Source organism: Eutrigla gurnardus (genome assembly GCF_963514095.1).
Source record: "Eutrigla gurnardus genome assembly, chromosome: 4".
Classification (NCBI taxonomy): Eukaryota; Metazoa; Chordata; class Actinopteri; order Perciformes; family Triglidae; genus Eutrigla; species Eutrigla gurnardus.
Window position 1 is genome coordinate 13,909,818 of NC_139918.1, and position 14,510 is coordinate 13,924,327.

General features: G+C 42.7%; 1 protein-coding gene across 2 annotated transcripts in view; it reads left to right on the forward strand.

The window, feature by feature from the left end:
- Positions 1-11,474, forward strand: part of LOC311012055 (neuropilin-1a-like) — a 79,367-nt gene extending 67,893 nt beyond the window's left edge. The window contains exons 13-18 of one of the 2 annotated variants that reach the window (XM_084007351.1): positions 858-899; positions 3,863-4,000; positions 5,244-5,563; positions 6,552-6,648; positions 6,774-6,854; positions 7,533-11,474. In XM_084007351.1, the coding sequence (XP_083863477.1) occupies positions 858-899; positions 3,863-4,000; positions 5,244-5,563; positions 6,552-6,648; positions 6,774-6,854; positions 7,533-7,807 (953 nt within the window). In that variant the 3' untranslated portion in view covers positions 7,808-11,474. The remainder of the gene's footprint in view (positions 1-857; positions 900-3,862; positions 4,001-5,243; positions 5,564-6,551; positions 6,649-6,773; positions 6,855-7,532) is intronic. The other variant, XM_084007352.1, reaches the window with a different exon arrangement.
- Positions 11,475-14,510: the final 3,036 nt, after the last annotated feature.

Consider the following 14,510-nt stretch of genomic DNA (forward strand, 5'->3'; position numbering starts at 1 on the left):
TCTGAATACATCATTTTTGTGTTGTTCTAGATTTTGTGATATTTTTTCACTTTACTCAAAGCAAACAATCACAACTTATAATCACATTATAATGCATTATAACGTGATTGTTTTGAATCATAAAAAGATCAAAATGTATTGCAATTATGGGATTTTTAATACATGAGATCCTTGCAAAATAAAGGCAGTAAGTGACCATCAATTTTGAGTCATTATGATACATTATGAAATGATTTTTGATGTGCAATGCTTCCTGTTAAAAAGCATTGCAGATATTTATGAGTTCTTGTTATTATCACTGTAGAGTGCTCTAAGCAGATGATGTTTATAGTGAATTATAAAGGAGGAGGTCATAGAACGTGTTACCAACTTTTGCATTCATGTTGTATCTGCTTTTAGATTCTGTTTTAAGTGTTATGACATGAAACTTTGCACACGTCTCTCTCCTGTCTACATTCACGTCTTCTTGACTTTAACCGAAGGGAATCTCGTTGGACTAAAACCATGAAATATTCTTCCTAATCTTCCCTCTCCCTCCGAAGTTTTGACTGAAACGTGTATTCTTCTGTTTAACTTACTCCGTCAACATCAAACAGCTGCATCCACGTTGAAAATTCTCCTTCATCTTCCCCTTTCCTTCGTATGTAATACAAACCCCATTTCTAAACTGTGAGAATGTGAAGCTCTAAAGAATTCTCCTCCAGAGATAAAACTGCATCCTTTTGAATTCCTGTCAATATTTTCTGAACCCGACAAGAAAGCTGTCTTCCTTCTAAACCGAATGTGTGTTGGCATCTTTGTGGTTGGAGCAAACCCCCTGACCTTTGACCCCACTGACATGTCCCATCTGCTTACAGCAGGAGGCACCGCCGCGGCCGACCCCATCATGGACTGGACAGGTGAGGATGTCCACAAGCTGTCTTGTTCGCTGTAGAACTTTAATATCGAGATGAAGCATTTTGCCAAACGCATGTTTCCCTTTCGGGGTTGCCAGATCAGCGCATCGATTGAGCCGATGACGCCATCATTCAGTGTCACATAAGAGTGCTGACCGCGGTCACGGAGAACAATGAAACCGGCTTTCATGGGAGTAAATGGCTTTTTCATCGCCCCGGTTCACAAATGAGCCTTTTGCTCCGTGCTGCTCGGCCCTGACACGAGACCGGGCGGCCGAGAGAAATGCTCAAAGATCACGTTCTCTTGGAAACGAGAGAATCAGACAAGAGCGATGAAGACATTCACATATGTTTACTCACATTAAAAGGGCAGGGAAAGAAGAATTCAGAAGAAGTACGATGCGAAGAGAGAAACAAAAACACCCAGCACAGAATAGATGTCATGTTCTTGCAGTTAAAGCTATAAAACTTGGGCAGTTTGGCAAAAGACAGATGGTTGTTTGTGACATAATGGTTATTCCCTTTACCTCGTGTTCTACGTGGCAATCGTGCAGCAGAATTCATATAAGCTCAGACAGAATTATAGCCGTGGCTACCAATCTGTTTTACTCGTGACCCCTTAAAAGAAAGCAATTTGCATGTCAGTTCACAAGTTATGACCTTTGGGTTTTGGATGAACAATTCCTTATTTTATTCATAAACAATCCTTACATCAGAGTAAGATTATTGGCTTTAAGGATTTTTTACTATTCTAAGACAAGATAATAGTAGATGAGATCAACCTTTTAAGAAGAAAGCACCTTCAGGTCCTCAACCCGAGCATAGTGATCCAGGAGCAACAAGTTGAAACCGGATCTGGACATTTGACCTTTCATCTCATGACCTTATGTCTTCTGTAGGAAACGTCCTTCCTACTATATGAGACATGGTGGGGAAACATGAGACACGTGTTCCCAGAAGCCGCCCGGAAGAAAAAAAAAACATATTTTTGACCGAGTGCAGGTGTTGCAACGTGTCTACATTGAGTTGAGTGAGGCTGCGTACACAACACATTTAAAGCCTAATGTGGCGCTTTTGCTTTTGTCACCTGCGTGAACATCTGTGCCACCGCTTCCCAGCGTGTCGTCCCTCGGGAAAAGCCCTAATTCAGTTCATTTGGAGTAAACTGCAAAAGGAAGATAGAGGCAAAGAGAGGCAGAGCCAGCGAGAGGGATGACTAGACGTGGGACAAAAAGGCGAGAGGAGAATAAAGGCCTCTCGGGTCTCAATTAGCCGAGTCGAGGCATCGCGTGGAGACAGCTTGGGGTTGCGGGGGGGGTGTTACCGGCCCCCTCGGTCATCTCTGCATCCTATTAGCCTCTCAGAAACAACATGTCCGCCGTTGCTCAGAGATGTCTGCATTCATTTGGATGCTGTGGTGAACCGCTGCCGCCAGTCGGCTGCTGGCACAGGCAGAAAGCAGGGAGGTTAATGACGTTTTTTCCCTTCTGTTGGCGGCACCACGCCTTCCTCGTTTGGAAGATCCCTCCATTCCTCTCCGTCTCCCCCTGATCCCAAACATCTGTACGCGTTGGCGCCGTTCTCTATCGGCCTCGGTTCCTGCGTTCCACCGGGGACAGCGCCCCGCAGCGCTGCACGACGTCCACGGTTACGGCTGTCTCTCTGCGTCCTCCACGCCCCCCCGTTCCTCTACAAGAGCCTTTACGTTTTCCACGAGCTGTACGGTTTCTACTGCGTGTACAGTACAGCAGGAACAGCTTTCTAATATTGATGTTACAAGGCTTTCTTCCTCAGGCTGTCTCCTCTCTCTCCACACCAAACTGGAGCCAATTTAGTGGGTGAACACCGCACATGATCATAGTTTTAAGCCTGGGTTTACGATGTCAGAGACTCGGTTGCCACAAAGCAAGCCTTTAAAGGAACACTTCACCCACAAAGTGACCATTTGTATATAAATTTCTCACCCTGTGTTACTTGAATTCGTTGTTTGTGTCTCCATGGCTCCACGGAGGACGGAGAACCAAACAACTTGATCAATTAAAGTAAATGCGGGTGTTTAACAACAGCTATATCAAATGATCCGTTTGAAAGTTCTCACACAACTCGTGGAGTATAAGCCGAGTCTCATTCATCAAGTTACTACTTCACATGCATCAACTACTCGTCAGGGCCAATCTGAAGTGTTTTCAGAAGTACGGTTTCATATATCTATGCAATGCATGAGTTGTGGGAGTTAAATGCGGTTTTCTACAAGAATTCAAAGCGATTGAAGTGATAATTTCATACACAAATAGTCACTTTGTTGGAGAAGCGTTGCTTTAAGCAGCTTCGTACTCAAACATTTGATTGGCTTCCTGGATGGTTTTACAGGAACAGATACGGGCTGATTAAAGGTTCAGGATGCTGGAAAAGAAAACCTTGAAACCCCTTTGAAAGCCAACCTCATGCCACAGCCTCAAGTATGCGTTAAAGAAAGGGAAGCCAGTGAGGGATTGTGTGGTTGTGTCCAGGAGAGAAGGATGCTGGGTAGACAGCCTCCAACCTCCACTTCTAATTCATCTTCTGGAAGAAGATGAATTGAAGTGAAAAGAAGCGCCTGATGAGAACTAGTGCTGAAACGATTAGGCGGTTAATCAATCAGTGAATCGACAGAACAACCAATAATTAAACAAAGATATATCTGTAGGTTCCAGCTTCTTCAGTGTGAGGAATTGCAGTTTTTCTCATCTCATGTTATTGGAATCTGAATCTTCATAGAAAAAATAAGCAACTGGAAGACAACACTGGACTCTGGTATCTTGCGGGGGAAGATTTGTCCCTTTTTTCTGCTATTTTACAAACCAAACGACAGTTTTGAACTCAACAGCAGCGACTCTATTGCGTCTCCTTGAAGTCATGCAGCTCTGCTCCTCATCCTCCTGCTCTTCAACAGACTCAAACCGCTCTTCCCTCTTCTCTCCTTCCAGAGTACGTGTGGTTCTCCTGCAACTTTGACTTCTCCTCGTTCTGCGGCTGGAGCACAGAGACCGGGACTGGGGCCGACTGGCTCATCCAGACCAGCGAGGCTCCCGTCGTCCACAGGGGGCCGACCCTCGACCACAAAGGTAGGTCCACCTTTGTGTTCGTGTTATTATGCAGCTGTTGAAAGCCGGTCTTCTGCTGGAAGAGCTTTAAATACCGTGAGCTTTAAATAGCCCGCTGAGCTGCTGGGGTTTTCTATAAATGAGAAAAAGATGCCATACGATGTAGTAAGAAATTCCCGTTGGACACATAACCTCGTTCCTGCTCTGAAGGACAAAGTGAACATATCACAAAGTTGTGCCGGAGACGCCCAGCTGGTTGGAGACAGAGGCACATAATTCTATAAGTGGGTCCACATGGACAGGAATTTCTCCAGGCATAAACACTAAAGATATTAAGGTGACATTCATGCAGACTGGGATGGATGCCAATGTAAATAAAGGTAAATAGGGCCAGGATTGTTTTGACGTGAGCTTGTTTTACAGGATTAACTGAGACGAGATTAAAATCAGGGATATCCGCTGTTCATAATTAGACATGCCTTCCAAAAATAGTGTTGTTATTGGAATCAGAGTTTGGCTGCTTCCGCCGTTTTTATTAATTTCATGCGTTTTGGTAATTAGGCGTTTATTAGAATGGAAGTTCTGTTAATTCCATGTTTTGTTTTATTTTACAGATTTAACCTTTGACTGACTAGTACGCAACATTGTCTCGGCACTAATCAGCAAGGACAACAATAACTTTTTCTTTATTAACTCGGAAAAAGCTCATTAAGCTTCTTTTAGAGTCGAGATGTGCAGCAAGCATTTGTTGCGTGGTCAGCCCTGAATAAAACGTTTAAAACGTTTTGAAAATGAATGGATGGCCTTGAGAAACTTTGCTTTTCTAAGAATACAGCGCTCAGATTGATCAGAACGCTGAAAGCGCTCTGACCTTCTCTCGCCATTCAAACCTCCAGTGATGGATGTTTTTTTATGTGGGACAGCAGCAGCTCGAAAATGAATGGTTTCACCTTGATTTCTTGACTTAGCCAGAAGTAAAAAATAAAAAAAGAACCCTTTGTGATGTCACGTTGTCCCCTGAAGCATGCTGATCTGAGTTCTGTAAAATCCTTGAATTTGATGAGTGTGACGCTCGACACTGAACAATAGAACTGACGTTAAGCTTATGAAAAGGGACCAGCGTTTACATTGAGCAATCAACTGAATGCAGCGGCATATTTATCTGTATCTGTATCTCTCAGGTCTTATTCTGAAATGATGGTCCAATGGGTTCAGCATATCTGCATGTGTTGTGTCTTACCTTGTCTGTTGCTGCCCCCTGCAGGCAGACCGGGGAACTTCATCTACATGCAGATGGGTGACACAAAGGAACCCAGTAAAACGGGCGAAGACGAGGGTGATGATGAGGAGAAGGCCGCCAAGGTGCCGAAGGTGGCGAGGATGGGCAGTCTGCCCATCACGGTGGACGCCGACCTGTGCATGTCCTTCTGGTATCACATGTTCGGCGAGCACGCGGGGGCGCTTCACATCATGCAGAAGAAGGAGGAGGAGAAGGGGCAGATCCTGTGGACGGTCAGCGGTCACCAGGGCCGCGGCTGGAGGGAGGGACGAGTCCTGCTGCCACGCTCCAGCGACTCATATCAGGTAATACACATATGGAGATGTCTGCTGCTTGATTTTATTTCCCATCTTTATTGGATAAAAATGACCAAAGGATCCTTTAGGTGTTGTAGTTTTCTATGTGAGACATAAATGTTGATTGTTATTTTCAAAATCATAACAACTCTAGTGTAGAAAAAGGCAGCAACACCAGGAAAAAGTGTAACATATTAGAAGAAGCACTGAGTTGGAATCACCACACAAACTCAAATTCCCTGCCCCTGACACAATGCATGCTGGGATAGGTTCAGCCTCTTTGAGCTTAAACTGGATTAGAAAATGGATGGTTTTATTTTTTACTGTCCATGCTTGATGTACGACAGAAGACTGAATTTATTATTATCATTATTATTATTATTATTAATAATAATAATAATAATAATAATAATAATAATAATAATAATAATAATAATAATACACCCTGCCTTCGCCCAATGACAGCTGGGGTCGGCTCCAGCCCCCCCGTGACCCTGAATACAGGATAAGCGGTAGACAATGGATGGATGGAATAATAATGTTTTTTTAGGACACCCTCCTTACATTGCATAGAAAAAAACTATACTTAAAAAGGTAAAAATAGCGAAACATGACAAGTACACGAACAAAGACAAAGCAAAGAAGAGACATGTGGAGGACACACATACATGTACAGAAACACTGTTATGACATGTGACAGGATAAAACCAGGGACGTTGATGTTCATGGTCAGCACCCACTCCAAACAGTTTTCTTTTCATTTTCTCATTTTAGAGGAGAGAGGAAGAGAAAAGCAATAATTAGGCAAACAACGTTCCAAACAGAATCTCGTGTAGAGAAAACATTGTATTTCCTCTTGGTGGGTCCCGTCCTTAAGGATGTAACACCATGTCATGTCATTTTATATTGCACCGTTTAAAGCTATGGAGTGTGTGTGGCATGTTAGCCATCAGAATGACTCCTGTCTGAACGCATGCGTGTGTGCTGTCGTGTGCAGGTGATGGTGGAAGGCGTCGCAGACAGACGCAGTGCAGGTCACGTAGCTGTGGACAACATCCAGATCCTGGAAGGGCTCAACGCCGGCGACTGCAAGGGTTCGTATTCTTGTGTCCCTATAACTCACTTATGCTGTCCAGTGTTCCGGTTTCACAATGCATTACATGTTGTTTGGTTCGATTTTCCCGTTCTTTAAATGAAGCTGATGGTTTTCTTCCTGCAGATCCAGAAGTTCCTGCAGATCCAGAAGTTCCTGCAGATCCAGAAGTTCCGACGTCTCCGCCAACTGAGATCTTCATCCTACGTAAGTTACATCACTCACTACACAGTTGTCATGGCGTCGTCACGGTGTACGTTGGTTTTTACTGGACGTGTCTCCTGTTCAGAATAAATACAAATAATCTTTTGGGCAACGCTACATTTTTACTAAAATAAAAGTTTGCACCTTTGGTGAAAAAGCTTGTCTGTCTTCTCCAAAAAGTACAAATGTCTATAGCTCACATTTCACAATGATGCACATGAATTGTTCTTCTTTGTTTTAGGAAATAAACGACACATATTTAACATTAGTCATGACCACTTTTCCAAAGCGTATAGATTTTCTGTCTGATCCATTCCTCATTTTGACTCGCAGACCTCATTTTCTTGAGGTCTATTATAAGAAACACTTTAGCATGTCCGTCTATTAAAGTTATATTAAAGAAGTGTGAAACCTGTTCTTGGGTGGTGTGTTCACACGAGATCTGACAAAATAAAATATCAAATATAAAAATTAAAGTTTATGATTTACAATGTGGGGAAATGAAACCCAGAAAAGAAAGCAATAAAGAGACATTGATGTTGTGAAAGCAAAAATATTCATTTCTGGAAAATGTTCCGCTTGTGTTTTATGATGCAGAACATGTCAAACCACCAGTGTTGGTCTTTTAAAGCCTGTAATCAACAAGTCATCTAACGACACATGTTTTCCCCTCTCTCGCAGCGTTGGACAGTCTCTCACAGGAGAACGGCGAGCTGGGCGGCCCGAGCAACATGCTGAAGACCCTGGACCCCATCCTCATCACCATCATCGCCATGTCCGCGCTCGGCGTCTTCCTGGGCGCCATCTGCGGCGTCGTCCTGTACTGCGCATGCTCGCAGGGCAGCATGACGGACAGGAACTTATCTGCCCTGGAAAACTACAACTTTGAGCTGGTGGACGGCGTGAAGCTAAAGAAGGACAAGATGAACGGACAGACTAACTATTCAGAGGCGTGATGAGGGAGAGGGGGAGACGGAGCCGCTGCGGCTCCGCGCGGACACGTGATGCAGCCAATCAAGTGGGAGGAACACGGCTGAAGCCACCAATGGGACGGCAGGGTGGGCTGAAAGTGAGCCAATGTAATTTTTTTCTCAGGAGCGGCAGTGGAAGGGACTGACCTGTAGGGGGCACTGTGTATAAAGAATCTGTACAGCGAAAAAAAAAGAAGAAGAAGAAGAAAACTAAGGATTCTATTTGTTTTTTTCTGGCGCGCTTTGTTGATTTCGTGTAATCACATGCTGGTGTTGAGACCAATTCAGATGAAAGTATCATTTGTGTACTTTTGTGGAAAGATATTTTTTTGTTTGTTTTTGTTTTGATGTCATAGTTTCACAGAAAGAATGGGGAATTTGCTTTTCTGATATCTGGCTCTTTATCTGGCAGTGTGTGTGTGTGTGTGTGTGTGTGTGTGTGTGTGTGTGTGTGTGTGTGTGTGTGTGTGTGTGTGAGAGAGTGTGTGTGTGTGTGTGTGTGTGTGTGTGTGTGTGTGTGTGTCAAATTCATATACGTACATCTGCATTTAAGGTGTGTATGTGTCACTCAGTCACTCATGTTTATCTGTATACATGACGTGTGTGTGTGTGTGTGTGTGTGTGTGTGTGTGTGTGTGTGTGTGTGTGTGTGTGTGTGTGTGTGTGTGTGTGTGTGTGTGTGTGTGTGTGTGAAGGCGGGCCCCATCGTGACCCGTTGACCTGTGTCTAGTTCCAACAGTGCCTTTATTTTTTTTTTCCCCTCTAACTTTTCTGTTGCCTTGTTTTTTCCGCTGGTTGTTTTCTCCGTCCGGGGTTCCTACACACCAACGGGAAGAAAAGTCTGGAAACTTTTTTCCAGATTGTGATTATGTGAGTGCACATTTTTTCGTGTTGTAGCAGTGTGCTGTCAAATATCACACCCCGGTGTGGATCTGAAGATCCTCTTACCTCGGCGACTGTCCTTACTTGACACACGTTAAAATGTTAAAAACCAGTTTAGGTTTTGGAATTTCAGAATGGAAAATGTGTAGGAGCCCTGAATGCCTCACGTTTATGGCACATGACACATCCAACATATTGTACATAGGTTTTAATATATTTGAGCGCCATTTTCTAATAGAATAAGACACCAGTGCCGCAGTATCCTTTCTATGTTGGAATCAAACTCGCCCCGAACTAAAATGTACAGAAAACATTCATTTTAACAGACTCCAACACAAACCTGTTGTTTGTGCGTCTTTCACAAATGTGATCTGGTTGCCATCGTGTGACTGCTTTGTCTTTTGTTGTCGTCGTTTAGTTTCTGTTTGTGCTCTGGGGACGGGGAGAGTTTTTACGACGATGGAAGCGACTGAGATTATGGAGAGATGCCTCATGGGAAGTGATGTTTTTTTGTACAGGGTAAAACGGACAACCTCAGTACCACTAAGACGATGACGAGGATGGATCGTAGGGATTGTAACGTTGCCCTGCTAACGGCTGACGTTTCTCACTGGCACACAAAATGACTGTTGGACCTTTAGAAGTGTGTCCAGCCGGCGGAGGGACGGGATGTGGACGCTCTGAATGAAAAAAGAAGAATTAATGTTTGCCAAGACAATGCTGTACACTCTGTCGGTGTTTCCCTGTGTTGACTATCAGAATGGGAAATCTTTGAAGGGGTTGAAATGATGCTAACGACCCTGAACAGGTGACTGATCACACAGTCACATTATTGCCTCACACGTCCGTTTCTCTTGAGCTAAAGTGGCCTGGAAATAACCAGCTCCGCCCCCAAAGAAATGACATTCCCATACAAGAAACCTGTTCAATTAATTTGGCTTTCACCCAGGAGACTGCTGTTCCTGTCCCGTGTGAACCAAGTACTTTGATTTCGATTTTGTTTCAATTTCATAGTAATTTTAAGCCAAACCATGATGTTTTTTTTACTCAACCTAAGAAAGTAGCTTCATAGCATGTTTTTTGTTTGTTTGTTTGTTGCCATTTGCAACGTTAAACCAGATGTTTTAATCCGTTTCGAACTGCGAGCATTAATCTGGGAGAAAATCTGTTTCCATGGAAGCAGTTTAGTTGTATGGGAATGCCATTTTGTAGGAGACATGGCTGAAATAACACACACATACGCAATTAAGTCACATTTTTATAACTGGCTTATTAGAGTAGAGACCCACAAGAAATGCCTCGTAAAACAAGAGGGCTCATTATTTTCCTTTCTTCTTTTTTTTTAATTAGAAAATTTGATTTAAAAAGATTTGCAGTGAAATCACGTTGTTTGTCCTGTTGGATTCTGCTGCAGCTTCTTTTTCATTTTTATCCTCATTTAACTTTCTTAGCCGTCACCATTACAAAAGGGCCTCGTTTAACTGTGATCGGTGTCCTCATCCAGCAGCGAACTGTTCAAACCGATTGATTATTTTTTTAGAAAACAACATCTGGGGATTTTTCGGTGAAAAATTGGTCTAAAATGATTGAAAACAATGAGGCTTATACATATTGTACTAATAAAACTGCTTTCTTGTGTTTTAGCTTTGGTAGCTAAATGTGTTGTGATACCAGTCACTTGTTCATAGCACTGTACAGCTGGTAGAAAACCTGACATGTCACCAAGTCACGGAGTCACCTTTAAGCCGATGGATACTTATAAAGATCAAATCCCTGGTGTGATAGTTTAACATGGCAGAACAGTGTTTGTCCCCGTGTGGCCGCACTGTGGAAGTTCAATCTGCCCTTCTTGTTTTTGTAAATGTAGCATTATGGGAGCTCAAAATGTGAAGTGAAGACTGTGGATTCTCAATTCTTTTCTTCAAGATGAGGCTTTAGAGACACTTTGTGTGGTTCAGATTAAATCATTGTCTGGTTGCGGCGACAAACATTTCCAATCAAAGGAAGAAGGTGCTCTGACTGTTCAGATGTTCATCGTTAGCTCTGGAGAACAACGGCGGCTCAAAAAGAGATCAATGTGTTTACAGCAAACGACAAGATTCTGGGAGTCAAAATGTCATTCCAGCCTGACGGAATGTGTTTCAGTAAAGCTCCCGCCCCTTCAGACGAGAGAGGATGCTGCAGCACTAGATGTGAAAAACAAACGTTGCACTGATATATTTAAAAAGAAAAAAGAATCTGTGTTTATGATGTTGATTTATGAAAAGAGAGAGGGGGGGGGGGGGGGAGGAGAGGACAGTGTTATTGTTGCTTCTTTTTAACACAGTTTCAGAAGACAATGTTATAAACTCTGAAAAGTACAATTTACAGAGATGTTTTTCATTCTCGAAAAAGCTTATATGCGTCTCTTTGAAACGTAACAAATTTATTTACTTGATATGATATCACCTTGTTTTTTTGTCACTGATGTACGTGCCATGGTTTTATTATTTGTTTTCTTTGTATGACAAGAAGAAATGTTTTTTTTAACTGCTTCTGTAAATTAATTTTTTTTTTTTTGCTGTCAAGAAAAAAAACAACAAGAAATGAGAGAAGGACGTTTAAAAAAAAAAAAAAGGAAAAGCAGTGAGGCCTTAAGTGACTAAAAGTATTGTTTGTACTTTGACTTTCTGGTCAGCACCCAGACTCATCCGTCTCTGTTGTCTCAGACTCTGATCATTGACTATTACATTCCAAAGAATTGGATCAAATAAATGTTTTAAGTAAAAGCTGCTCTGCTGTTTCTGTCCTGCTAAACCTCGACTGCTTATCTGTGGACATCGTTTGGGTTTGACTTGCTTTCATTTGAGCTCCATTTTATTGAAGAAATAGTCCCGCTGTTCTTTGGATTAGCCGGACAAATGGGGACATTTTGTCTGGAAGTAGATGTTGCTGTTCTCTGTATTAAATGAAAACGATCTGCGTGGCTGGATCGCACTAAGAGGTAACTTCATCTGTTGAGGAAGAACAGCAACAAATTGCCAGCTTTGACTTTTTTTTTAACATTTTAGCTCTTCTGTAAGCTTCACTGTGGGTTGAATCATCATAGTATGACAACTACACCCCAAATATCACATGGGTTTGGTGTTGAGTTCCTAAGATGCAGAGACAAGGTTGAAATCCAAACCTCAGAAACGGTCTTAAATGGTGGATTGGCATTCGTCTACCATTGTCTGCGTGCCATATCATGCTTTCACCACCGAGGGGCAGCATTCCCTCTTGAAACCTTCAGAACACACAAACTAAATGTTCACATTTCTCACAAACCAGTGAATGTGATCAGATCGGTGAATATTTTTCATCAGCCACACTGAACCAGCTCAACTCAGCTCAGCTTGTCTCACGCTGATCTCATCTGCTCGTCAGTCACATGACCTCGGTTTAGCTGAGGTTTCCCACGCGCTGCTGTTTCAGTTTGTGCTGTTTGCTGTGTCATTTCTGTGCCGCAAAGAGTTTCAGTACATTTATCCTGAAGTATTGATGTCCTACTACGATCTGTCTGTGAAACAGCTGTAAAGAAGCAGGAATGTGTCTCTGACTCACACAGTTGTAGCTATTACTTGTGCTCTTGATCATTTAGTTGTAAATGCACATCAAACATAAGGAATGATACCGTAAATAAGCGTGCTTCCACCCTTTGACCTCTGCTGCCCTGTGACTGCACACAGCCTGATAAATTCAATGTATGAGGAGATCTCAAATTGAAGAGTCCTTTTTTCGGATTATTATTACTATAATTAATAGCATCGTGGCAAGATTATTAGATGACGTTTTTGGTAATTTGATAAAGTGCATATTTGTTTGGGAATTTCCACCGCTAAAGCACACCATCAACTGAAATGATGAAGTGCCTTAAAGTGGTTCATGCATGGTCTCGTCTTGCAGAGGGGGTCTCTGTTCATTTCACTCTGATGTGCCGTGGTAATGAACGTGTGAAACTGATACTGGAAAGGAGGACTCTGCGAAACTTGCCCCGAGGACGATGATTGAGATGAAAGATGAAATGGAGATGGGGACTTCATCTGTTATTTGGCCAGCTGTTACATACTCTTCACACATATCTTTCAATGATTCTAAAGGCTGTATTATATACATATTCATATATACATATTTTCCTATGTGGTTTTATGCTTCTCCATTTGGTTTTCCACCAAATTATATTAAATTAACATTTAATTACTGCCCGTCTTTGCCTGAACGCCTGTCTCTGTTCATTTGATTAGAGGTACATAAGAGATGATAAGAGATGTTTTAATGGTGGTGAAGCAACTTCCTCCATGTTAGATATAATCTAGAATCATCTTGTCTCACACTTTCTGACAGAATCCTATTAAATACTGTCGAGGGCATCACAGTATTGCCGTCGTCAACTGCGAGGAACCTGGGTGTAATCCTCGATGACCAACTATCCTGCACCCCCAACATCACTGCTGTGGCCCGATCCTGCAGATTTGCCCTCTACAATATCCGCAGGATTCGGACCCTCCTCACAAAGGATGCAACGCAACTCTTGGTCCAAGCACTGGTCATCTCCCGCCTTGACTACTGCAACTCTCTCCTGGCCGGACTCCCGGCCTCTGCGATTAAACCATTGCAGCGTATCCAGAACGCTGCAGCACGCCTTATCTTCAATCTACCCAAATTCTCCCATGTGACCCCCCTCCTCCGTGACCTCCACTGGCTCCCTGTTGCAGCACGCATCCAATTCAAGACGATGACACTGGCCTTCAGGGCCATCAATGGAACGGCACCCATCTACCTTCAAACACTGGTCAAACCTCATGCCCCGAAGCGAGCACTTCGCTCCTCTACTTCAGCTGGCCGGCTGGTACCACCATCGCTGAAATCAAACAAATGTCGCTCAGCAAAATCCAGACTCTTCTCTGTTCTGACGCCTCAGTGGTGGAACGAACTCCCGACCAATGTCAGGACAGCAGAGTCATTTGCCATTTCCTGAAAAAGGCTCAAGACTCACCTGTTCAGACTTCACCTCGACTCTACATAGCATGACCCACTAACTAACTGTTGCTCTTAAGGTATGTTTGCTGAACAGCTACTACTTTACTCAGATGAGGACCTAACACTTGTTCTATTTTTAGCTCTTACTTTATCGGCAATGATACGTTGTGGTTTCGTTGTTTCCTTCTTTTGACAAATGTACTTCTTGTAAGTTGCTTTGGACAAAAGCGTCTACTAAATGCCCTAAATGTAAATGTAAATAACATTCTGTATCACCTTATTCCAGCTCTATATGATACTTACATTAGTGAAATATTCACACCCAAGACATGTATTACATGGCTGCACCATTCCATTAAATGTAAACATTAATATGCATGCATCACCGTTGATCGCCACACAATGCATGCCGGTTAGTTTTATGTCTGACTTGATCCCGACTTGTTGTCATGTCATGCACACATGAGCATATTACTTATGGGCACTATATTCTATGATACTACTACCTCAACAGCAGATACACTTCTATACCGTATAGTGTTTTTACATACAACAACATTATGTTCATGCATTACATTTGTTGTTAATTCAAACAAACCTAATGTTGAGTCTTTCTGCTGCTCTGACGACATGCAGCTTCATGAGCAACGCCTTTTGGTGACGCATTAGGTCTGCGTAACTCAACTGACCAATGGTGCAATTCAATCAGTCAGTTACTTACTTACTTACTTACTTACTAACTTACTAACTTACTTACTTACATTCTTACTCACTTACTCAGCCACAGAGCCCCTTATAGGGCTGGTCT